Source organism: Meriones unguiculatus, chromosome 8, assembly GCF_030254825.1.
Source record: "Meriones unguiculatus strain TT.TT164.6M chromosome 8, Bangor_MerUng_6.1, whole genome shotgun sequence".
In the NCBI taxonomy this organism is placed as follows: Eukaryota; Metazoa; Chordata; class Mammalia; order Rodentia; family Muridae; genus Meriones; species Meriones unguiculatus.
In genome coordinates, this window is record NC_083356.1 from 99496082 (window position 1) to 99521582 (window position 25501).

The 25501-nt window shown below is 46.5% G+C and overlaps 1 protein-coding gene across 7 annotated transcripts in view; it reads left to right on the plus strand.

The window, feature by feature from the left end:
- Nucleotides 1–25501, plus strand: part of Tanc1 (tetratricopeptide repeat, ankyrin repeat and coiled-coil containing 1) — a 226287-nt gene that overhangs the window by 127100 nt on the left and 73686 nt on the right. For 6 of the 7 annotated variants that reach the window (XM_021638947.2, XM_021638975.2, XM_060390219.1 and 3 more), the window contains one exon: nt 18851–18955. The exons of the other annotated variant lie outside the window; for it this stretch is intronic. In XM_021638947.2, the coding sequence (XP_021494622.1) occupies nt 18851–18955 (105 nt within the window). The remainder of the gene's footprint in view (nt 1–18850; nt 18956–25501) is intronic. 7 annotated transcript variants of the gene reach the window in all.

Genomic DNA, 25501 nt, shown 5'->3' on the forward strand with positions numbered 1-25501 from the left:
GGCAACATTTTTTTTTTTCCTTAAGGGAAATAGACTGTGGAGACTAGCGTATCTTCTTGTGGTCTCCTCACATGGCTATGGTATGGCCAGCTCTAGTCTCTTTCCCTATGCATATAAGGACACATAATACTGTCATAGGGTTTCTGCTCTCACAAGTCCGCCTATGTTTGTTTGTTTGTTTTGAGACAGGGTTTCTCTGTGTAGCTGTCCTGGAATTCGCTCTGTAGACCAGGCTAGCCTCTAACTCAGAGCTCTGATTACCTCTGCTTCCCAAGAGCTGGGATTAAAGGCCCCTGCTGCCATTGCCCAGCCAGGTCCACTTAGATTTAATTATCTCCCCAAAGCCTATTTCCTACTGGCAGGCCATCAGGGCTTAATATAGGCATAGTTTGTGTTCATAACCTCAACCCAGTCAAACCACACTAGGCAAACACTGCCACTAAGCTGTACCCCCTAGTCCCATGAAAGGTTTTCTTCTCTTCTTTTTTGTTCTGAACATGGAAGCCAGAACCTCAGACAGGCAGGTGCTCTACCCCCAAGCTACGTACCCAGCCCCACAACCTCCGTGGTTGAGGACCGTGAGCACTGAGCCCGGGAAGCCTCGCTGAAGGTAGGTGCTTGTCTCGTTGGCGGGGCTGTTGGAACCCATTCTTTAGGAACTGCTTTTCTGAGGAAATCTGATTTCTCATTACTTCCCTCATCCAAAAGCCTTCCTTGCTGGTCACAGGTACTTTCACCTTTGGAAAGGCACACGTCACCTTAAAAAAGGCCCCGAGGAGAAATTCCCCACCTACAGTCCTGGTCTGGGTAGTGTCCCGAACTGATACGGGAAGGATGTCACTGGTGCCGTGGGGAGATGGGATCCCAGTGCCTTCCTTACAGGTGTGATCTTGGATACGTTTCCTTAAGTTTCCCAGGCTGAAATATGAAGCGCTGATGACCAGCAATTAGGAAATAGGCTTTGGGGAGGTAATTAAGTGTGGAATGGCTCTGGGAGACCGTCCCCATCTTCCTTTGAGTCGGTGGCCAGCAGTGGCTTCCCACAGGAGAGGTCTTCCAGAGCCTTCATCCTCAGCCTAACCCGCCAGTGGCACGCCACCCTCAGCTCTGTTTCCTGGCAAGCCTGTGCAGCTCTGTGTCCTGCGAGGCTTTTGTTCCCTGTGAGTGGGGTACGGAAACAGCTCAGCACAACCAGTTTCAGCTCCAGCTCTACCCCTGCTACAGGGGTAGCTCATGGCCTCTGGCTTTGCGCATGACTTGTGTGAAATGAAAAAAAACGCTGTGTTGTGGGTAATTGCCTGGTAAAGGAAGCTAGCTTTCGGAGCTGGTGATTGAAGCGAAACGGCCCAAGAAAGCCGTGGGGCTCAGCAGAAAAGGGGAAATATCGGTGAATCGGAAAGTGCCCAGTGATGTCCTGCCTTGGTCATTTATGACAGTCCCCATATGTGCTCAGTGGACGTGAGAGGCCAGTTCTGAAGAAGATTGTGGTGGCTGTGTGCTCTGCAGTGATCCATATTCACTCACTAAGCAATGGGAGCACAGCTTTAGTTGACAGTTGCCTTGTGTTTGCAGCTGTGCACAGGAGAGGGTCATGGTGTTGCTCCTTACCAAGGGCACGTGATCAAGGCTGCTACTTGAGGGGAGTTCATGTACTTGAGTTCATGTCAGCTTGAACATCCCTTATGCTGCTCGCGGAAGCCACTCGGCAAACAGACTGTCTCTGGGTGACACAGACGTTATGTTTTTTGTCATTGAAACAGATTGCTGTTTACTTGGGTGTATACCAGATGGAGTAGAGAGCATGTACACTGTACCAGAAGCGAGTGCCTTGTACACCGGGACCCTGTCTTGTACAGGACGTGGGGGCAGAGCCTGGCTGTGGGACCAGCAAACGACACTGCCACGATTGACCCCATCTCCTTTTCTTTCTGGAGAAGGTGCAGTAGGCTGTAGATGAGGTCATGGTGCTCTAGTTTTGACTCCACCGTGATACTGGAGGGTGCGATTTGACAGTACCCCAAGCACTAGGGACACTGCTGTTTTGGGTGGCATGGCATTTCTCGGGGGCTCTGGATGTCACACTTGTATGCCGGGAAGCACTCCTTTGTGCCAACCAGAGAATGACTGCCAACCCTAAGCTCTTTAGTAAAAACTCAATAGGGATTTCTTTTCTTGAAAACATTTTGCAGCAATTTATATTTTTTCCCCAGCGATACAATCTTTATTAGAGCCAGATGTATACACTCTGAGACCTGAATGAATATTTATGCAATCATGTATACATTAACATTTAAATGTGTGCATGCAAGACATTCTTGGAACAAGTGGATTTTTTAAAGGTAGCTGTGAAATTTGAGTAGGCATAGGCTATATTAGGTGAACATGAACTTTTATTGTCTCCACTTTTCTCTTATTGCCTTAATAGAAAAATTTACCCAGGCTTTGTTTAGGAAGACAGACCTGGGTTCAAGTTCTAAGTCCTTGTTCTTGGTAGTGCTGTATCATTGCCAGTCAATAGACTGACCTCTCTTGATACTTATTTCCTTATATAGAAGCAACAATAAACCATCTCTTCCATCCCCTCCTCTCCCGTCCCTTTGGGAGAATTATAGAGTTTGTCTGTAAAGAGCTGTCTCCCAGAACACGCTGGAGAAAGGCTGCTAATGTCACATCAAACTGGCCATAGAGATCACATAATTTGCCATCTCTGGCCTTTGTTGGCCTTTCATGTCATTTAAAGAAAAACTTTTAAACTCTATATCTCTGACCAGGAATACAGTGCTGTTGAAAATCAGAGGCTTCTAAACTGAACTGCTGTTTAGATTTTGGTTTGTAAATGTTGGTGAGCCTGTTGACTTTGGGATTTGTGTTTAAACATTCTGGCCATGGCTTTGGGAGCGACTTGCTCCATCCGTAGCTCCTGGAGAAAGGGTCTTGCCAGATCCTGAATTGGTTTTCATCCCTTAACATGTGTTGTTCCCAGCCCAGGGCCCCACAGGTGTTTATTCTTGTTCCTGTGGCTGCTTTTATTGAAAGCGATGAAGATGAAGCAGTGTGAGCCTGGAGGAGTGTGAGACGAGAAGAAATAATGAGTGGGCCACATCAAGGAAACCTGTCCAATTCCTGACTTTGGGCTTTACAGTGCACTCTTTTTGTAAGATTTAAAAAATGTGCTTATATGTGTTTGTGCTCTTGACATACGTGCGCGAGCACACATGCACATGCACACACACAGGCACCCCCCCTGAAGAGACCAGCAGAGGCCATTTGGAGTTACAGACTCCCTGGAGTTGTCTGAAATGGGAGCCTGGACCCGAACTCCTGTTTTTGGAAAGCAGCAAGCATTTTTAATGCTGAGCCATCTCTCTCACCCTTATTTCTTTTTCTTACAGTTTGTGGTATTTTACTAAGCAATTTACTGTTGAAAAAGGAAAAACAAATTCTTACTTGTCTCCTGAAAGCTGTGGTGGGTTAGTACTGCTGGCTCTTAGATTTCCGGTGCTAGACAGAAGATGGAAAATAAAATGTCCCATGCATTTGCTCTGAAGCAAGGAAGAACGTTCTAGCAGATTACTTAAGAGAATCATACTTTTACTTGTGTTTTTGCATCTTTTCATCTTTATGGTTGACATCCTATTTTTTTCTTCTTTTACCCTAGAGGTTCTTCTTACTTGCTATGTCTTTTATGTGACGTGCTCAAAGGTCCCTTTCTGCTCCAGTTTTCCTGGACTCATTAGCAGGAGGCTGCTCCAGGATCCTTTTCATCATCAGAAGACAGCGTGGAGGCAGAGGTGGTGCTCTGGTGGTGATGTTTATTTTTCCAAGTGGCCTCAGAGGCACTCTGAGTCTATCTTTCAGTCAGCGGCTTCGTGAGCTTCCATAAACATGTGTTTCATGTGGGTTTTCTGAATGTTAGCCTTGTAGACTCCGGGATAGGGACGAGGGAGACACAGAGGGAAAACAAACACTTGGCCCGAAAGCTCTAGGCAACACCCAGTTTAGCGAGAGACTGCGATGGCGAAGACACGGAAGAGTCTAATGGACGTTGTGACCTCATGGAAAAGAGGGAGGATCTGTTGTTTGGAAGCTAGGACAGTTCCCTGTTGTGTGATGTTAGAAGAGGCCCTTAGTAGATGAGGTTCGTGGCAAAGAGGAAGCTCCTAAGGGACATCTAGTTGACCATGGAGCACCCCTCCCCCCTGCTTAGATGGTGTGTGAAAATGTGGTTCAGGTGGTTGGAGCCTGAGACTAGAGGAACAAGTAGCATTAGCGAGGAAGATGGAAACTGTTGCTGCCATGTCTTGGAGCCAGGAAGGATTTAAGCATTTTGTTATTTTGTTTTTCGGTCAGTAATGTCCCTTGACTGTTTTTATACAGTAGGATGAAAGGGGTTTGCGGTCTAGGGCAATGTCTCTTTTCTACTTGCCAGCTGGGAGCTGAGACCGGTTGGGACTTTTGCTCAGCGATTGGTAGGCAGCGCAGCAGCTTCATTCTCTGTAGGGAGGGGGAACTGGTCTGAGAAAATGTTAGGAAAAAGGAGCTCCAGGTTACAGTGACACATTTGCACACGAGATTTTTCGGCATTAGAATATAGACGGTGGCTCGGGGCCCGGGCAAAAGTATCATCACACAACAATGCTGGCAGAGCAGCGGGGTGTTCCCCCTCGGCCCAGCCGTCCAGAGCTTAGGGATCTGCGCAGAGCCATTTGGGAAAGTTGCTAGGACTCCAGCTTTGTTTTCGAGATGAATCTGGATTAAAAAAAAAAAAGTTGTTGTTCTTTGTACCTTTACATTGTATTCCTTCAGATACAGTGTTCGTGCAGTTCTCCTGCATTTTTAAAAATACAAACTCCAAGGCACTAATGGGTCCTAAGGCGCTAGGTCTAAGTAATGCTACTTCTGTTGGAATCCAAGTGTAGGGCGGGTGTAATTCACTACCACATGGACCAATTTGATTGAGCATGTCAGGGACAGGATTCCCTGTCCATGGAGTTCCTCTTACAGAGAGCACTAGGGAGTGAGAGTCCAGAACCCACACTTAGGGTTCTGGCTTCCAGGAGGAAGGCAGTTCAGGACGTTGAGGGTCAAGTGTAGTAAGGACTGGAAAGCATCTGTTAGTGACTGGACAGTTGAGCAGAGTTGGCCAGCTTCTGCCCTGAGTCAGGCACGGGCTGCATTAGGCCACCGTGGTCTCTGTGGCAGCCCTTCGATTTGGCTACGTGGCACAAAGCAGCCATGGACAATATACATTTTGGTGGTCACGGATGTAAGCTGGCAAGCACCCAGTGGTTTCATTCAGGCCTAGACCATGGCTTTCCCTGACTTCTGCCTCTTAGGAATGGAGAATTAGGATTTAGTCAGGGCTAGACACAGCACACACATTTTTAATCCTCGAGGTAAGTATCGGCCCCATCTCCAGTTGGTGTCGAGCCTGGATTAGGTGGTTGCTCTGCTGACGGTTACACACCCAGGCAGTAACTGGCTAGGACCTGAATTCTCCTTTGATTTCAAAGCCTGGCTCAAGCCAACTCACCGGCTTGCTCCCCAGGGCAGTGGCCATAGCCCTCAACAGTCTCTAGAGCTTGAGTTGGCACAGAGGACATGGAGCCCCACACTGCCGCCCTTGTCCTTCTGTGACTAGCAGCGAAGGCAAGCTTTTCTGCTTATCCTGTGTCCGCCACAGTAAGGTGAGTGTTTGGGACTACAGGGACACGATTACCTCCGTCTCACAGGCGCTTCCGCCTCCGAACGCATCTGCCCGTTACTATTTGAGCCTTGGGTGAGCTTTGATTTTTTTTTTCTCTTTTTATAAATATTTATTTTGGAATACTCTCAGGTTTGTGGAGAGGTTGCAGGAATAGTATAAGGAAGTTCCATGTATCTTGTGGTCAGTTTCCTCCAACACGGAATGCTATGTGATACATTTGATCTAATTAGTGAACCAATATTGCTAGCTACTAAAGTCTGTCGGTTTTTCCCATCGCTAATGCTCTTTTCCTGTTCCACATTACCACATCACATTCAGATATCATGTCTCCATTTTTTTTTTCTTTCCTGTTTTTCAGACAGAGTTTCTCTCTGTAGACCAGGCTGGCCTTGAACCCAGAGACCTGCCTACCTCTGCTGGGATGAAAGGTGACTCCATAGATTCTTGACTGTGACAATTTCTCAGACATCTTTTGTTCTGACGACCCTGGTGGTTTTGGAATGGTATTCTGTAGGTTGCCTGCCTGTTGGAATGTGCCTGATGTTTTTCCCACAGTTGGCCAGACCGTAGGAATTTCGAGCGGGACTCACAGAGCTGGGGTGGCTTCTTTTCACCTCACACAGTGCAGTTTCCCTCTGTTCGTGTTGATCTTAATCATCGGGCCGAGGTTGTGGCCGTTCACTCTTTCCATGGAAGTTACCCTGTCTCCTTCTCTCCCTGTTTCCATTGACCGCATCAGGGACACACTTTGTTCTCTGGATGGTCACTGTGCCCAGCCCACAGGTAAGGGTGGGAGCAGAACTCTACACATCTGAGTGGAGCGGAGTATCTCTGTAAATTGCTGGGGCCTGTTCCTTATCCTGAGAGTTGCCTCTTCCCCTTTCATTCATGCCTGTATGGGTTTAAGTGTGCTCAACTGAATGAATTTCCTGTGTGTAGCGCAGGCCTTTGCACCTGCTTTGGTGCCTGGCTGGCGCTCTGTGAGACTGGGACCTGTCTGCGTGGGGGGTACTGTTCAGGATCTATTCTGTTCAGTCAGGTGTAAAAGGAGCGGGAAGTTCTGCCTCTGAGATCCAGTTCCTTAGTATAAACTGCTGAGCACGTGTGAGTTGTCTAAAACACCCGGGACCTCAGACTTCTTTAGGCCAGCAGTCATTTCTTGAAGAAACCTCTCCAGCAAGCCTCAGAGCCTTTGTCAGAAACTGGCATCAGAGCAGCACCACCTTGTGGTAAATACTGAGCGTTCCAGGGACAATTCCTGCTCAATTCTGTGATGCTTAAGTGTTCTAGCAGCAAGTTTTTAAAAGAAAAATCAGTTTTGTTCTTCAAAGAGAGGCTGGTGGTAGCATAGCATAGCATAGCACCAAGTTTAGATACTTTAGAGTAATCAGCTACAGTTCTTAAAAGCAGCTTCGCTTGTGAGGGGCTCAGTGATTGCTTTCTGCTCAGTCTCGAGGACCTGAGTTTGGATCTGGCAAGTGCCTGGTAATTCCAGCTACAACTCTGAGGGACCCATTGCTCTCTTCTGGCCTCTGTGTGTGTACACGCATGGGTACTGTGTGCACACACTTACACAGGTCTTTTTGAAAGCATAGATGTAAGGTCAGGCATTCTCAAACTAATGTGAATCTCCGCTTTCATAGGGAGATGAGATACGTTGTAGCAGCTTTCACCAATAAAAGTCCCACTGTGTTGAGTTCGGTGTGGAAATCCTTTCTGTTGTGGCTTGGACCCAGAACACTGACAGAGCCAACCCCATTGCTGAGGGGGTTTCAGTTGTCTGGGTCACTTCAGGGGATGGCAGGAGGTGTGTTGTATGTACTCTAGAGTGACTGATAGCTCGGCCCAGAACGTCACTGTATGACGTCTGCAGGAGGTGTTTCAGCAAGAAGAAGATGTGTGCTTTTCAGTGACCTCAGCATCAAGCACGCTTGTCTGACGCAAGCCCAGTCTGCATTTTGCTTATTGCCAGTGTCCCATCAGGTCCTGGCTGCAGAGACCGCTTAGTGGAGGAGGCCAGCGTGCTTCCTTTGCACAGACAGCAGCAGCACAGCAGTGAGCTGCCTTGAGGTGCTTTCAAGGACACAGGCAGTGGTGCATCATGGGTAGCCATGCCACCTGGGTAGGAACTGGAGGACAAGCAGGGACTTGGAGAAAAAGAGTGAGTCCCTTTCCTTCTGCTAATATTTTGAAAGAAAGGCTTGACCTTAACAAGGTGGAGAAACCAATTTAAGATGAGCCTTTAATTTCTGAGAGGGACATTTTATTTACAGCTGATGTATAAAATAAATTTTAAATTGCTTTTCAGTGTATTCTAGTTATTTTAAAGCATATTTCCCATAGCCTTTGAATTAAGTTTTTAAGTTTTTAAATTAATTATTAACTAATTTAAAATCATATTTAACATGAATTTTATCTAAGGCCGAGAACCACACAATTCAGATAGGCCCCACAGGCTGCTCATCTATTCCTCCATCTACTACTTTTTTTTTAAAAAAAAAAAAAAAACTGGTGATTCACTGTTATATATATTCTCTGGTTCTGGTTCTGACAGAAGTGACAAGCTTATTACTAAATATAACACAGTCTTTTCTGTTGTGGTGAATTTAAAGGTATAATCTAATAATGTTTATTGTTAGCCCTATTATTATTACAGTGGTATTATCTAACCTGCTATTATAATCAATAAAAGACACAGACAGCTGATAGATTTTAGAATAGCCCTAGCTTACCTGAAGCAGGGCAGATATTAACCCTCTAGAGTACCCTTACCTCCTAGCCCTATCCCAGGCCAATTGTTTTAATAATTTCTATCTGGGCTACTTCCCATCCATAATTCCATAAAATCTTGCTTACTCTCTCATCTGGGCCACTTCCTTCATCCACGCCAGCCAAGTGCTTCTCCCAGCTAAACCATGGTGGCTCTCTCCCTCCTCTTCCTCTTTTTCTTTCCTGAGATCCTTCTGTCCCCAAAACCTGAGAACCTTAGCCACACCTACCTCCTTCTGCCCTGCCCAGGTGTAGGCCTTTTAACCCCAATCAGGGATAATTGGGGAACATTCCTTCTCATCACATGGTTACAGGAGTAGGTCAACATTATAACAATACCCACGGCAGGACGCTAACCAGAGCTCAGGGCACTGAAGTCAACAATTGAAAACACAGTTGGACCTTCCTCTAACACATGTCAGTTCTTTGAGTTTATTTCAGCTCTTCATTTAGTTCTAAGTTTTGCTTAGGTTATAGGAGAGTGGATAAGCACAACCCAGGAAAAGTGAGATTAGGGCCAAAAAATGTGTGTTATTAGGATTGAAGTTGGCTTTAAGTATGGCGCAGTCAAACCCGTACAAGGTTTGACATTTTTTGCCCTTTCTTGTTAAGAGCCCAGATTACTCCGAGGTACCTAAGTCACTCGAAATTGGCCCTCATAGGAGAGGGGTTGGGGAGAGGGCTGGAGGCAAAGCTGTGCTCCCGTATCAGTACCGAAGAGAGTGTTCCCTGGGGTCACAGTGGCATGTGATTATTACTTGGTGGTTTCAGCAGTGGATGCCTAGCTCTCATAGAGCCCTTGTCTGGAAGAACTTACCTTCTGTAGCTTCAGAGCTTCTAGATGTTTCTGGCTTGTGGCCACGTTGCTCCATTCTCTGCTTCTATCTTCACTTCATAATCTTTTCCCTGTGTGACAGTCTTCCTGCCCTTACTTCTCTTACAAGGATTCATGTATTTGGGACCTGTCTGGATAACCTGCGGTGTTCCTTATCTTACTTCTGAATCTCTGCAGACCTCTAGAAATCAAGCGGCTTGATCATGGACATGTCTTATTTTATCACACACTTCTAACACAGCCTTACCTGACGGCCTCTCGAATACTTCGTTTAAGTAGTCACATGCATGTCCACCTCCCCTGCCCACAGGAAAGAGAGAAGAGGAAGATGGGGTCACCTTTTTGCACAGATCTTCAGCTTCAACAAATACATTGAAATTGCATAAATGCCGCCACAATCAAGATGGAGACCAGTTCCTTCATCCCAGTATGTCCATGCTGTTCTCTTCTGGTCAGGTGTACCCCCAAAGCCCTGGCCACCATAGTCCTTCTCCAGAAGTGGAATTTTGTCTTCTCAGAATGTGATGTATCAGCCAGTGAATAGCCCTTAAGAGTCCCGCTTCTTGGCTGGGTGCACTTGAGATTCATCCGTGTCATAGTCGGTAGCAAGAAACTGTTACTACCTGACTCCTAAGCGGTCCACTGCGTGCTCACGCCACTGTCTGTCCATTTGCCAGATGGAAGACGCTGGGCTGGATTCCAGTTTTGGTGGATTATAAATAAAGTTGTTATAAGTATGTGCACACCGGCTTTTGAATAAACATACGTTTCCTTTTTCTTTGGCAGGGACTGAGGAGTGGAATTGGCAGGATTATATAGTTAGTATGTGTAATTTTGTATGAAAGCATCAACTGTTTTCCATTTTGTAGTCGTACTGGCAATCTTTCTGCCTCCTTCGCAGCTTGTTTTGTGTGAAGGGGTTAGCTGTCCTACAAGGTATGCACGGAGTCGGGGGTAGGGTGGCCTTAGGTGTCATTGAGGGTCTCTGTAATCCATGTAGGCTGAGGGGGCTTTGTTAACTGTGATTTCCACCATCATCAGTGCAGTTTTGAGGCAGGATTTTATGTAGCCTGGACAAGCCTTGAGCTTACTATGTACCCAAGGATGACCTTGAACTCTTTAGCCACCTGCCTCTACCTTTGAAGTGCTGGGATTACACTTGGGCCACGGCGTCTGATCTTAGGTAGTGCTGGGATCGAACCCAGGGCTTTATGCATGCTGGCCTGGCGCTTCGCCAATTAAGAGACACTCCAGCTCTCAGATTGGAACCAAGAACTATAATTAGTCTTCTTTCAACTCTAATCATACCTGTAAACCTTTCCACTTAAAATTCTTCATAGATGTTTCTCTCTGAAAGTGGTCTTAGTCTGCATCACTCAGGCCTTTTCCCACTCTTGATGTCAGTGCTGGCAGATTAGGTGGAGGGGTTGCAGGCAGGTTCGACCGGATGAGATGCAGATGATTCCTGTGTGTTTCTTTGGTGTGGCTATTTCTCTGTGGGGTAGGACATGAAGGTTCCTATAAATGGTGAGAGGTGGTGGAGTATGTGTGCATACATGCCCATCAAATATAAAGCCAAGGAGGATGGGCTGGTCCCTACCTTGCCATTGGAGAATGAGAGTGAGACCCAGGATTGTTCTGCTTTCACCCTTTCCCGGATGCTAGTGGGGAGGAATGGAGAACCTTCCCACAGGAGAGAATCTTTGGGTTGACAACTCCTCTTCCTCTACCTCTTCCGTTACTTCAAGTCTCCTATCTGACAGGTGGAGGGTTAGGATAGATTTGCTGTGGCCATCATACTAAATGAAAGTTTGAGAAAATATTTGCAAATTTTATTCTTTTTTCTGCGAAGATATTAGTTGTTAGCCGTTAGGTAAAAAATTATTTGAAAACAACCCTTTTCTTGTTGGAGTCAAATTCATGCAGACAAAATCTTCCACCTCCCAAGCTTTTCCTTCAGTAACATCGCCCCCTCACCTTCAAGCATTCCCTACAGTGACTCTACCCCCTCACATTCAAGCTTTCCGAACAGTGACCCCACCCCCTCTCCTTCAAGCATTCCTTACAGTGACTCCGCCCCTCCCCTTAGCTTTCCCTACAGTGACTCCGCCCCTCACCTCAGCTTTCCCTACAGTGACTCCGCCCCTCACCTCAGCTTTCCCTACAGTGACTCCGCCCCTCACCTCAGCTTTCCCTACAGTGACTCCGCCCCTCCCCTTAGCTTTCCCTACAGTGACTCCGCCCCTCACCTCAGCTTTCCCTACAGTGACTCCGCCCCTCCCCTTAGCTTTCCCTACAGTGACTCCGCCCCTCACCTTCAGGTCAGCTCAGGAGTGGTGCCCTTCTGGTGCTTTACCTGGTGACAGCTGTCTGTCTTGTCTTTTCACTTGGTGCTAAGCTTCCTCAGGAAGTGAGCAATACCTCAGATGGGCATTCCAGTTTGCAGTATAGGTGACCACACTCGGAAATTTAATTCCCAGAATTCACTGGGAAAGAAGGATCTCCAGGATCCTGCCTCTCTCTTTGTATTCAGCTACTTCAAGCAACACAGGGCTCATTTCCTGCTTGTAGGAATAACAGCAGAGCCATCCCCTCACTGCCTGTTTTCCTGTCTCTTCCAGAAACCAGGAAATGACCTTTCCGGAAGGACACAGATCTTTCTTCCAGGGCCACCACAAAATTAGCATTGGTGGTGCTCCATTTTATTTATAACTGGTTCATACCAGTTGACTACACCTGATCTGAACTGCCTTGAAGTCAGAAGATTCTAGTGTTTGGAGTAGTTGTTTATACATCCAGTAAGATATCACAGGGGTGGGACCCAAGCCTAAGCAATGAGCTTGTGGTTTATATAAACCGCATATACATGACCTGAAAGTAACTATACAGTATTTTTCAGTGCTTGTGTTTTGACTGTGGTTTGTTACATGAAATCAGGTAGAAAATTTACACTTGCACATCAGGTCTGTGGTCAAAAACCAGGTTTTAAGATACCGTGTGTGTGTGTTGTATGTATGTATGTATGTATGTATGTATGCTGGTGACTGACACATCCTATCCTCCTAGAGCTATAGTTGTAGGCAGCTGTGACCTGCTGGGACCTGAACTTGGGTTCTCTTTGGGAGCAACAAATGTTTTGTACTTCTGAGATGCCTCTCTAGCCACCACCGGCTCCCAACGGCTGTTTTCTTTGGGAAATTAGGTATTGTTAATTGGTAGAACAAAAAATACTACTGTCAGGGTTTGCCCACCAGGCACATTATTTGGCTTTGCCTTTCTCAGAATAAGTCCTCCCAAGAGGCTAGCTCTGGTCTTTTGCCTACGTCTGTGGGCAGCCAGCACTGCTCTAGCCTTCCTTGAGGAAGGAGTGAGTGGTCCTGTTGAAGAGTCCCTGTCCGCTGCAGTTTTTCCTGACTCTGGGAGGCCCCCCCCCTTTTATCAATCGTAAGCTGTATGCCACTTTTCTACACCTCCCATCTCCTCTTTGGGGGTACCGGAAGGAAAGGGGTCAGACTTCAGAAGCTCTGTCTGCATATCTTGTTCTTTCAAAGCATCCAGTATGGATCTCTGTGAGCTTAAGGCCAGCCGAGTGTGCGCTGTGGGTTTGAAGCCAGCCAGAGTTACACAGTGAGACCCTGTTTCTCAAAGAAACTCCAAGACTAGCCAGGTGCCGTGTGTGGTTCATGCTTGTAATTGTAGCACTTAGGAGGATCTTGAGCGGTTGAGACCAGCCTGGTCTACATAGCAAGGTCTAGACGGCAAGACTCTTGTCTCTAAGAAAAGAGGTGTGTGTGTGTGTGTGTGTTGTATGGTGTGTGTATGTGTAAGTTTCTGCCTCCTGCTCTGTTGAACTCTGCCTTGTGCCTTTGTGACGCGGTCTCTCACCCAGCCTGGAGCCAGGCTGGTAGCTAGCAAGCCTCAGCAAACCTCTTGCGCCTCTCCCCGCACGGTGCCGGGGATGCAGATACATTCCCGTGGTCATGCCTGTTTTTATTAATGTGAGTGTTGGGACCAGAATTCAGGGTTTCATGCTGGCATGCCCATTGAGCTGTTTCCACCCCCTTGCCTGACCAATTTCTTTTTAATTGAAACCAAAACACAACAGAAGGCCCTCAAGATTGTGATCTGGTAGTCCTCTCTGTTTGCCGTTTGAATTTGCTACTGAGTAACATTTGCTGTAGACACAAAGTACGCTCCCATCCAGACAATGCTTAGTCCTTTTGATTCTCTTGTCCTGTGCACACTTTCCAACATAAGGTGAAAACAGACCAGATAAAATTGATGCGACCTTTACTGCTGTGCAGTGACTAGCCTCAGGTGTCCTTCATTCCAAATAATGTACACACACGGGATTATTTTTAATGGAAACACTCTGAAATGAGAAGCAGCCTCCACCACCCCTCCTCTTTCCCCGCCTGGAGATAAAGCCCAGCTTGGTTTATTTCGATCATCCTCCTTTAAAAACATTCCTTATATGGCAATTTCCAAGCAGCAGAATAGCTGTGTGATGAAAATGTCAAAAAGAGTAGGAAAGCTGGCCGCTGGGAAAGAGCGTATTTGGAGACGTATGCAAAGGCAGAAGCCTGGGTGGGGAGAAGGCTGCGCCTTCCCTTTGCAGAGTGGAGTAACTGGCTGGCTCTGCCACTGTCTTCCAGAGCCTTCTCTCTGGTTAAAGACTCTGACAGCAGCTGCTCTGCTCCCACCCCTTGGTACCCACAACTTTATGACTGTTGATCTTTATCCTCTGTTTGGCACATTCTTGTTTGTTTCCTTGGATTTTAAGGGCCCTTTGTGATTTTGAGAGCCCCTTTCTCTATCACATTGTACGTAAAGAGCTGGGGAAAGCAGGTTGGTGTAGGAAGAGAGATTTAAAGTCAGGTGGCATGCCAGGCAGTGGTGGCACAGGCTTCTAATCCCAGCACTTGGAAGGCAGAGACAGGCTCATCTCTGAGCTAGCCTGGACTACAAAGTGAGTTCCCGGACAGCCCCACACAGAGAAACCCTGCCTCGAAAAGGCAAACGAAATAAATAGATAAAATAAAACCCTTATAGAGTGAGCTTAAGGTAAGATCAAGAAAAGCCCATTTACCAGATATAATACAGACGTCTGCAACCCCAGCCCTTGACAGGTAGAGGTGGGGGGGGTGTGCTCTTTAGGTCAGCCTGGGTAAATTGTATATTCTAGGCTAGTCTGGACCAACTGTGACCCTGAGTTTAAAAATAAAAAATAAAACTACAATAAAGACAATACCATTACCTTACGCTTTTTAATCTGGACCAGGCTAGGACATGTCCATCGGACCTTCATAGCCTACAGGAGTGGGGAATGGCTAATGAAGCGTGGTGTGGGGTCCTGCAGTACCTCACATCACACTGTCTCAAGACCACCTGGGGAAACTAACAGTGGGCAGCTGCTTGATATGGCCGTGAGGGACAGCCACGGAAGCTGGGTGTAGCCATGCGCTGGGCAGTCATTTCCCCCGAGTGAGGGGGCTTGAGGGAAATTGGCTTTGCAATCATAATCTGTGTCCCTAAGTTGTATGGCTGCTGTATTTGGAGTAACTTCTGGCACGGACGGTACCAAGATCACGCTGCTTCCTCCACTGAGAAGGAAGACCAGTGGGGGGTGAGTCCACCGGTGTGGTCTCTTGACCTCACTCTGAAGCTGCTGCCTGCTTGGCCGACACACAGTGCTCCTTGACTAGCTGGACAGGGCCTTTAGTGGATAGATAGCGTCTGTGTGGGGATCCGCGGCAGCTTACTGGTAGATGACTCTGTGCTGAGGTCCTCACCGTCCTACAGTGTGACGGTCGGGGGTCTGCCAGCTGTGGCGCTGAGCTTCCCCAGAGGCTCGCCTTGGAACCCAAAGTGTCTGTCACCGTTCCCACAGCTGAGGAGAGGGAAGGCAGTGAGTGCCGCCTGGGCCTGCCAGTCAGTGTGCGTATAACATTTTTTAAATCCTAGTTTGTTTTAATTTTTAATTTTTAACACTACAGTTCTCAGTGGCTTTGAATCCATCCTTTCTAGAGAAATAAATTCAGCTGCCAGGATGAGGGAGGGAATATTCCTGGCTTGGGAAGAGGCCTCTTTTTTCCACCCTGCTGGGTTGTCCTCACTGGCCCCTGTGTCTGGCTGGTCTGTGACTCTGAGACTGTGTGACACCTGACTTCTCTGAGGCACTTTGTCCTCTGTTCTGGGGGCGTTCTCTTTCCTGCCTCAGACATCTGGTTTTCACGTGTGGCTGTCTCTCTTCCTTGGCTGTTTCTGTTTAATCCTTGTGCTGCGACTTTCATGGTGTTCCGGAGGGAGAGGGGGATCAACGGGCCTTCATCTGCTTTGCTTGATAAAAAGTGTGCACGAATTCTCTGACGATCAATCGGGGCAGGAATAAAACCTCCCTTCCTATAAATGTCTCTTGTTTTACAGCACTGGCAGTTGTGCTGTTCATGGAAAGCAATTTAAATAAAAGGGTCATGCTGGAGAGCAGTTGTTTATATTCACTTTAATATTTCTGCTGCTAGTAAAATTTAGGGGAGATCAAATCCACGTGGGATGAATAAAAGCTTTGCTACCTGCACTGGCCCAATCTAGAAATCCTGGTGGAGGCTCAAGCCTGGACTCAGACCTGCAAACGGCTGTGTGAATTCCTTTGCGCTTGGAGCAAATCATTGGACCTAAAAATGGTGAACATTGTGCTTTTCTCCCAGGTTTCTAGGACTGAGCTAGTGAATGCATGGGCACGTGCTTAGCTTGTTTGACTCTTAACCCTGCTGGGGCATATTGAGGTCAGAATGAGGAAGGAAGGGTCCAGTGACTGAACCTAGATTTGTCCAACTCCCAAGTCTGCTCTTACCATCTCCATTCCTCTGGGTTGGCAAGCACGGGCTTGTAAGAAAGACTTTTAAGGAGGGACTGGATGGAAGGTGGTGATAGGTGAGTGCTCTCCCAGTAAGCTGAGTCCTTGGAGCTTTTTTTACTATGTGTTTTCAGATAGTATCACTAAGTTACCCAGGTTGTCCAGGAAGTTACTCTGTAGCTGGGTTGGCCTTGAACCTGCTATCCTCCTGGCTTTGCTTCTCTGGTCATTGAGGTTACTGGACTGCTGTTCCAGGCCCACCCAGATCCATTGCAAATGCTTAAGACAGAGGGGTGTGGCTTCAGAAGGCTCTGACAGAAGGCCCCTTGTCCTGCAGTTCACAAACCACTTGCTGTCCCTGGAAAGTCATCCACATTTTAAGAAAGTACTGAACTGTTAGGAGAGGGTGTTTTTCCTTCTTTGTTCTTTAACAGTAAGAGACAACATGGCAGGGCTCTGCTTTGCTGTTGAAGGGAGCTAGGGACTCCCTTCAAAAAAAGCCTATATAGTTCTCAGCTCCCATGTGTCTGATTCTGTTTCTGTGTCCTGTTCTGGCCACCTTGCTGTTTCTGTTCTTCCTGGCAACTGCTTTAGCGTTTTTGTTTCTGTCTCCCGCATTTTGAATGTGGACAGACACATGCCTTAGATACACATTGGATGCTGTTGTAAAGGAAGCCACAGCCGCCACTTAGGCTGTGAGCATACTTCTCCATTTCTGTAAACATTACACTGGAAAAAAAAAATCTTCTGACAGTTAAATCAGTTTTGCAAACAGCCTTCTACTTAAATACTTCATTAGTCATTTCAGAAAGATCATGCTTTCTAAAGTTTGAAATGGCATCCTTTTCTAAAAAGAAGCTTCTTTGATAACATGGCTGGTCGGTGTCAGATGCCAGCTTTATCGCTGCTGGCTGGAGTGGGATTCTTTTTCTAGTCTAGTGGTGCTTTTCCAGTAAACCTTTAGAGGGCAGCATCTCTCACTGTAAGCCATGTTTTGAACAAGCTCTTTCAGACATAGAAGATGGAGAGACGGGGGTGTTCAGAGTCTGTGTGTATCACCCCTGTGAGGATGAAGCAGAGGCACTGGCCAGGTCAGGGCACTGGCCCAGGCTGAGGAGAGGGCAAGTGTGGAAGCCTGCCTGGGTTACTGTCCACCACTCTTTCCCTGTGACCTTGTGCACACTGTAACAAGGTCAAACAGGTGATTCTGAACCAAAATGGAATGTGATAGTTAGAAGGCACAAATAGCCATTATTTTTGCTTTTCAAGTCACTGTCGATCTAGTTCATAGACCAAGCAATTCACCTATTCAAGTATACAGAACTATAGTTTTAGGGTGTTCACAAACATGTTATGAATGATTGCTAACCTCTAATTTGAGAACATTTTGTTACTGTCCAAAGAATTCTCTTATTCGTCACCCTCCACGCCTACATATCTTCAACCCTGGTAACCTTTCAAACTCTTGGTTTCTGTAGGCTCACCTATACTGGCAGTTACAGGTTGAATCATGTAGCATGTGGCTTCTTGTGACTGGCTTTTTTTATGTGCCATAATGTATTTAAAGTCCGTTCCTGTTGCAGCAGGAATGGATGTTTCATTGCTTCCCTGTTCCAGTGTCCCAGTGTATTCTGCTTCATCAGTGGATGGACCTTCGGTAATAACAGAAGTGCTGCTGTGGACACAATGTGTTAGTGTCTGTGTGATATGTGTCTGCATGTGCGCAGAGCTGCTAGCCCACATGATAACTCTGTGGAACTGTTTGAACAACTGCTAAACCGTTTCCCAGAGTGACTGCATCTTTGTCCCCAGCAGCAGGGAATGGGGGTTAAGAAATCCAAGAGCTTTCTCTGGAGGGGGAAAAAAAATCAGAAAATGATAGAGTCCCAAGGGTGTGGTGGTACATGCCTGTAATCACTCCAGAGCTGATGGATGCCAGGTTAGGCCAGCCTGAGTGACATAGCCAAACCCTGACTGAAAATCAAAATGAAAATTCCAGATTTCTCTGATAAGTTGTACTTGGGGGAGGGAGTTAAGACTCTTAGCATCTTGTGTCCACGCTAGACTGTTGGCTAAGACTCTCAGCATCTTGTGTTCCCAAGTGCATGCTGGACTGCTGGCCACACCCACTTGAGGGCAGCTGCCTCAGCTGCCAGGAAAGCAGCCATGCTTGGACCCATCATGCAGTTCCCGTGCCTCACCAAACTGATAAGAGGTCTACATTCATTGGTGGCTCAGCATGCCGATACCAGAGGCCAGCAGTATGTAATTCACAACTCCTGACTTGGAGATACCAAACCACCAAAGCACTTGTAATGCAGGGAGAGGAAAATGGTATCTTCAGTAGAACAACACAGCATGTCTTACCACTGAGGCGGGCTGAACACGTCAGAAGCACCTATTTGACACACAGTAAAGACAGCCATGGAAAAACTGCCTTGGAAGAGAGCGGCTTTGGCCTTGGTCAGCACTTACATTCTCCAACCGGAGCTCACCCTGTTCTCCTTTGGCAGACCACACTGCACATTCTTTGTCTGCTCTGAACTGACTGTGTATTCAAGACAGGGAAGGGCTAGCCTTCCTTTAGGTGTGTTTGGGTCCTGGTAAGGACACACACTGCATGCTCTGAAACCCTGCTTGCATCTGGAAAAAATTAGTTACACTGAGATCCTTCCCACTGCAGGTCCCGTCAGGAAGCCCAAGTATGTGGAGAGCCCCAGGGTGCCTGGAGATCCAGTTATGGTCCCGTTCAGAGAAGGGTCCAAGCCCTCAGAGCCCAGTGAGACTGGTAAGAATGTTTTACATGATGTCTGCCTCATTCCCTAACCACCGTGCATAGTGGCAATCTCCACTTCTGATGGAAACCCAGAAACCGGAGAGTCCCTTGCAAGAATGCTTCCTGAACTAAATGTATTTGGGAGGCTTTTTTTTCTCCCTTGGGCAGTTGACAGAGATTTGTCCAGCTAATGTGAATTCTTGAAATTGTACACAAGAAGCAGGAATAGTTGAGTTGGGTGTATTTGCATTGTTGAAGGGTTGGGTCTTGTATCCTCTAAATTCTGACCTTCCTGGGTTTGGGACACATGCAGAGCCAGCCAGTTGACTTTGTTTTTTATGTTTGTATAAACACATTACCTCTTCAGAATATTCAAGAGCAGGCTTTGGCTGAGAGTCTGAGACGTTCACTAGACAAACTCACATTAGAATGCGTGGTGACTTGGAAAGCTTTAAAAAAGTTAAACATCTGTGATTTTCTTTAAAAAAAAAAAAAAAGAAAAGAAAACCCAAATGGATTTAAGCCTCTTTTTTTTTTTTTGCCATGAAGTCAGTGTATCACAACCCCATACCCACTTCTAAATCAAAATGTAAGTATAACATGTTACATGTCTGTAGCACTGAAAAGGTGGATTAGTAGTTTGCTTATTTTTAATACTCAAGAATTTACGTATTTGCTCTTGACTGGGATTTTCTTTGTTCACAGAATGTTCTAAGCATAGAGTCTTTTCCCTGTGGAAAGACGAGAGTAAGACTCTTAGCCTGTAAAAGCTGCGAACACACGCTTCTGATGGCTTCTAGTGCCGAAAGCTGCTCATGTGCGGAAAGGGTACTCAGCCAGATTCCCACCGTGGACGCCTGCAACCCTCTTCCGCTCCCTCACGGTGGGGCTGGAGAACCCCTCCCTACTGCATTACAGCCACCGTGTGTGCATTTTGTGTCTAGTGATGCATGGAAGGAAGTGGGGTATGGCAGGAAAGCAGAGTGGGTAGGGCTGAAAAATGATTGGAAAGGCAGAAGCTGGGAGGGGTAGACGGGACCATGGTACACTGGTCACTGGGGGACACAGTGGACAGGCACTCAGTAGGCTTCCTGGCATGAGACATTCACCCTGTTCTTTGGGTCCAGGGGCCACTCGTGTAGAAGCAGGCTCACGCTGAGGAGTTGTGACAGGAGGGACAAAGCGGTAGGTGTGTGTGTTGAAGGTGGAGACTCTGTGGCAGTGACCAGTCAGGTTCTATAGCTGTCAGCTGATACAAGAGGCTATAGGTGGGGCAGAGGGGACTCACGGGACTGGCCACTTCATGAATAGAAAGAAAGTTTTTTTGGGGGTCAAACTGAGGCTACCAAACCAAGGGGTGGGGTGCACAGGGTCTTTGAGCCGACACTGGCTGGCCAGTTGATTGGGAGCTGGATGCCCTTGCCCCTTTGGGGTGAATTTCGAGAGGTTCCTGGTAAACAGAAACCTTCCTTTAGACTTCCGTTTATCTAATAAAAATCCTTCTGTTTACCTGGCCAAAGCCCTTCTCTTTGGCCCTGCTTTGAGCCTAATGTGGCTGTGACATATGTAGGAGCCCCCCCCGCCAGCTTTTCTTCTATGTGTTGAGAGGAAAACAAAAATATTCTTTGAACGTGAGTACTAGCCATCATGTTTAGCAGCTGTCTGCTCAATGCAGATGAATTCTGCCACTCCATACCAGATTCTCTACTGACCACAGTCCTTGTAGTCCTGGCTGATTAACATCCTAGAGGTTTGACTGTATTAGACATAGACACCATCAGGAGGATTCATAGGGTTCTATGTTGGGTTCTTCTCATGTGAGAGGAGAAGACACATTTAGAATTTTTATTGGACTAAGAAATACGGTTCCAAATAATTCTCATTGTCAACTTTTCTCCTCTGGCTTGAGGCAGATTTGGACGCCGTTCCTGGCAAGAGGAGGTGTGTGTATGCTTGACTGTGGGCCAAGCTAAACTCAAGAGCAGCCATTGGTCTTGCTAAAGTGGCCAGAACTTGCCCATGGGCTCATTCCTGAGATCCCAGCCCTGAATCAGCTCTGTCAGACCCCACTAGGAGCCAGAATTACAGCACACATAGGTTGCAGATCCAGGACCTGAGACATTTCCAGTTGGCTAGTTTTAAGCAACAAGGTGTGTTCCCTTCTGTGGGTGTGAGACAGGGGTATGGTTCATGTTTCTGGGTGCACGGTCACATGTAGAGATAGCCACATCATGGCACAAAGCCCCAACAGTTTCTCTGTTGGCTGATGGATGGTGAGGCAGTTGCCTAACAAAACTGAACTTGACAACTAGCAAAGGGTGGTGTGTTTTGTAATCCTCGTGGCATCTTTTAGGTTTCAGTGGAGTTAATTAAGCCTGCCTTAGCAAAAGTCTAAGTGTTATGTTCAGATCATCGAACCTGGAGTGGAGGCTTACCTGGGCTTTGACTAATGAAACAAGCATGTACAGAGGCAGGAAGGGCAAACTCTACTTTCCAGAGCTTAACATCAGGATCATCCGTCGCTCAGTCTCCATGTGGAAGTTTGACCTTCCTGCCTCCCATACTTCCTTTGGGCGCTCTTCTTTATGTCTCTGTGACCCTCTGGCTGCTGTCAGAAGTTTCATGTTAGTGTTGAGCAGATTAACAGTCTCTTGAGCACAGTTCCTCCAGAGATGCCTTGGAAATTTCATGTAGGCTTACGCACTATCAGTCTGTTTGAGCTGCGCTCTCCTAGGCTGCCCTGTTTTGTTTTCCTGGCCATGCAACTCCATGAATTCTTGGTTCTTTGATCACTCTTTGGAATTTAAGTCAAAATAAAATAAGACCAATGAGCATATACAATTTGTTTATTAACTTAGCCATCTGGGAAGTAGGTACAACCAGATGAACGTTTTTTAATAAGCAGAGAATTTGTTTACTAAAGTTCACACAAACATGTAAACGTGTACAGAGACGTGTACTGTATTTTTTTTTAGTATTTTGAAATATGTCTGAAACACAAATATTCTACTCTGGCAGAACCAGTGACTCAATGGATCAAGAAAGCAATGCAACTCCTCTCCCGGTTTTTCTCCTCTGTCAAGTGGTCCTCATAGCCTGTGAACCACACAGAGCAGGCCCTTTATAAATAAACATCCTGTTGTTAACTGAGTGTGTTTTCCTCCTGAATAATACCCCTTCCGTTACAGGGGAAGAAGACCCCGAGGAATTATGGGGGGGGGGTTATTACATTGCAATAAATAGCTTTATGTCTTTGGATTGGGGACAACCATATGCCAGTTCGGTTTACCTAACTACATCATTTAGCAAAGCATGCTGTGATAGGGAGGGGTGAGAAAGTTCTTAATCTAGTGAGTCATCGCTCAGTAAAGATCAATCTCAAAATATGATGAAACTCGTTTTTTTCCCTTACCAGGTTGGTTTGCAAGGAAAACGAAGACACATCCTGGGTGGTGTGGTCTGTGCATGACTCTGATCCCAGCCCACAAGTTTAAGGCTAGCCTGGTTTACTTAGTGACTTACAAGCCAGCCTAGGCTATGCAGCAAGACCTTGTCTTAAAAGCCAAGACAAACCAAGAGTAAAACAACATGCATGATGCAGCACTGTCATTAAGCACAAACCTGTTCTGCTGGGCATAGGGCATCTTCTTAGAAAAACATATATAATAATATTTTTTTGATTCCTTTATTTTTTTTAAATTGTTTTTACACACATTCTAAACTATGTAAGGAAAAAAGGAGACCTACAGGGTAATGGTATCCGTGTATTCCCTACTTAGTTTTAGGAATGAAACATCACTGTGTTTTCCCTCATTGTATTCTCCTTCCTTTCCTGAGAGGTAACCCCAAGCCCACTTTAATTTTCAGCTTTTTAGATGTCAGTGTACCTTCTTCTGGTGGCTGCTTGAGGTTTTGGTGGGGGTAGTAAAGTGGGCATGCCCAGTACTCATCCACAGGAAAAGAGACTGGGCGTAGAGGATGCTTTAGGATTCACCAGATAGTCTATCTAGGCTACTGTGTCAAAAACACTGCAAACCCCAGGTAGTTTATAAACAGCAGAAACTGATTTTTTTTTTTCTCCTCCCCACAATTTTTGAGGCCTGATAGGTAAAAATCCAGGGCTTGCAGATTGTGATGAGAGCTGCTTCCCGATTCTTTGGTAGCCATCTTTTTGCTATAACCTCACACCATATAAAGAGATCACAAGGTCCTTCCTCCATAAGTGACATGAATCTCATCAAGAGGGCTGTGCATTTCCAGTCCCCTAATCACCTCCCAGAGGCCCCATATTCTAACACTATCACACCAAGGGCTGGGTTTCAGCAAAGAAATTGGTGGGGGTGGGGCCTTACAGACATTCAAGGCAAAGCAGCTGGTGGTAGAACAGATGGCCGGAACAGGTAGTGGCTAGCATGAGTGAGAATGTTGAAGTGGTTTCCGTAGGGAAGTGAGCACATACAGTCTCTAGGGCAGAGTCAGGAAAGAGGGGATGGGTGAGAAGATTTTTAGGGTCTTAGAGCCCAAAGACCTCTACTCTGTCAGATGACTGCTTCGGCTGAGAGGAGACCTGCCCCTTTGATAGAAATTTTTAAAGAGAGTTTGTGTCTTGGAGATGGTGGAAAACCAGTAAGCAAAAGTGCTGAACTGAGAGTTGGGAAATCATGGTGGGCGCCAAAAAAGAGATCGGCGTGTAACCGGGCTCCCTTTGTCTTAGAAGCAAAATGAAGTAAGTTAGACCAAAGGGAAGGAGCGTTCTGTTCTGAGAGAAGATTGCGGAGCAGCCTTGGGGTTTTGTTAAGACTGTGCTAGGTAGAGGCCGCAGCTGTGAGGGGGCGGGAGAAACCGCGAGTTCTCTCTGTGTGTATGTTATGGCTTGTTTCCACCTTGCAGGACATAGTCCACAAGGTTGGTAAGAGTGGAGGTGTGCCATCAAAAAAATTGAACATAAACATAGAGAGGGCTATTTTGGGCGAGTACTGAAGGTGAGTGAATGAAACTACAGGTCAGTGGTGGAGAAAGAATTGGTGAAGACCACTGAGAAGGTTGTGGCTGTAGTTCTTTCTCTCTAATAAAAGGGCTTTCTTTGAACATAATTGTAGACTTCATATACAATCTCACGTGGGCTGTGGACCTAAGGCACCTGTGAGTTCCTGACTATGTTTATTAGGTCAAACTTTTTTTTTTGAGCCCATCTCCTGTTAAAACACTTCTTCCTAAGAAGTCCCTCTCCTGCTTTCATGTTGTGTGTGGGTCTCTTCCCTACTTAGCCTTTATTGTCAACTTGACACACCCGAGAGTCACCTGAGACATAAGTCTCGATTGCGGAGCTGCCCAGATCAGATTGGCCTGCGAGCCTCTCTGTGGAGGCCTGTCACAACTGTGCATTGATGTAGGAGAGCCTAGCCCACTGTGGGTGGCATCCATCCACACAGGTCTCCTTGGGTCTGCGTGAGCCCGGGCAAGCAACTGAGCAGTACTCCCCTGTCGGTTCTGCTCCAGGTTCCCGTCCTGGCTTCCCTCAGTGGTGGGCTGGAGCCTGGAAGACGACAGAAACCCTCCCCTCCTCCGAGTTGCTTTTGGTCAGTGTTGGGTCACAGCAACAGCAGGAAAACTAGAACAGTGACTCTGGGAATTCTCCGTCACAATTAAAATTGTTCTTCAGGAGAACTTCAGCACTGCCTGTCGGAGCAGGCTCCCGCCTCTTGAGTGGCCTGATGTCCCTCACTGCTGCCCGCTCGCACCAGGACTGAAAATTCACTCAAGCATTCCCCTGCTAAGACACTGAAAATAATTAGTGTTATTAAATCCTGACCCTTGAGTACCTATCTTTTTAGTATTCTGGTTGATAAAGCAGGGAGTCTGCACCAAGCCTTTCTCCTGCCTGCTGCTGTCTGATACCGTCTGCAGGTAGAGCATTTTGCCCTCATTTGAATGGCGAGCTAGACTAGCAGCTTTGCAGATGAAACATAACATTTATTTGAAATAATGATTGGCAAACTTATGATTGTTCACAGCTGAGCATTTATCACACATTTTATTCCAAAAGGGATGAAATGAGCATGAAATGAGCCTGTCACTTCAATAAAAGAAACAAACAGAACAACAAAAAGACACCTCACAGGATTAGTCATCAATGCTAAAACTTGACCTTTTAAATGAAAGTTGCATTTTTTTTGGGGGGAGAAAACTTGGCGCCTGTCACATTGAGCTTGGTAGCATCTCAGGACTTTTCAGTTAAGAACTCATGTAATATTAATGATTATGATAGTTTGATATTGTGTAATGAAATGTGCCAACGTTTTTAAGATTTGCACAACCAGAATGTTTCCAGGTGACCCAATCCATGATGTTATAAGATCCTGCCTGGGTAAATGGTGCCTGTAAAGCATGAGCAGGCCGGGGGGTAGCTCATTGGTGGAGTGCCAGCCGATTTAGTATGCACAGTGCCGTGGGTTAATTCTCCAGCACAAAACAGAACAAAACCCATAAAACAGATCATTGGATTTTACAGGACCAGAGTACAGAAAGTTAATTGGGACACATTAAAGTCTGCGCTGG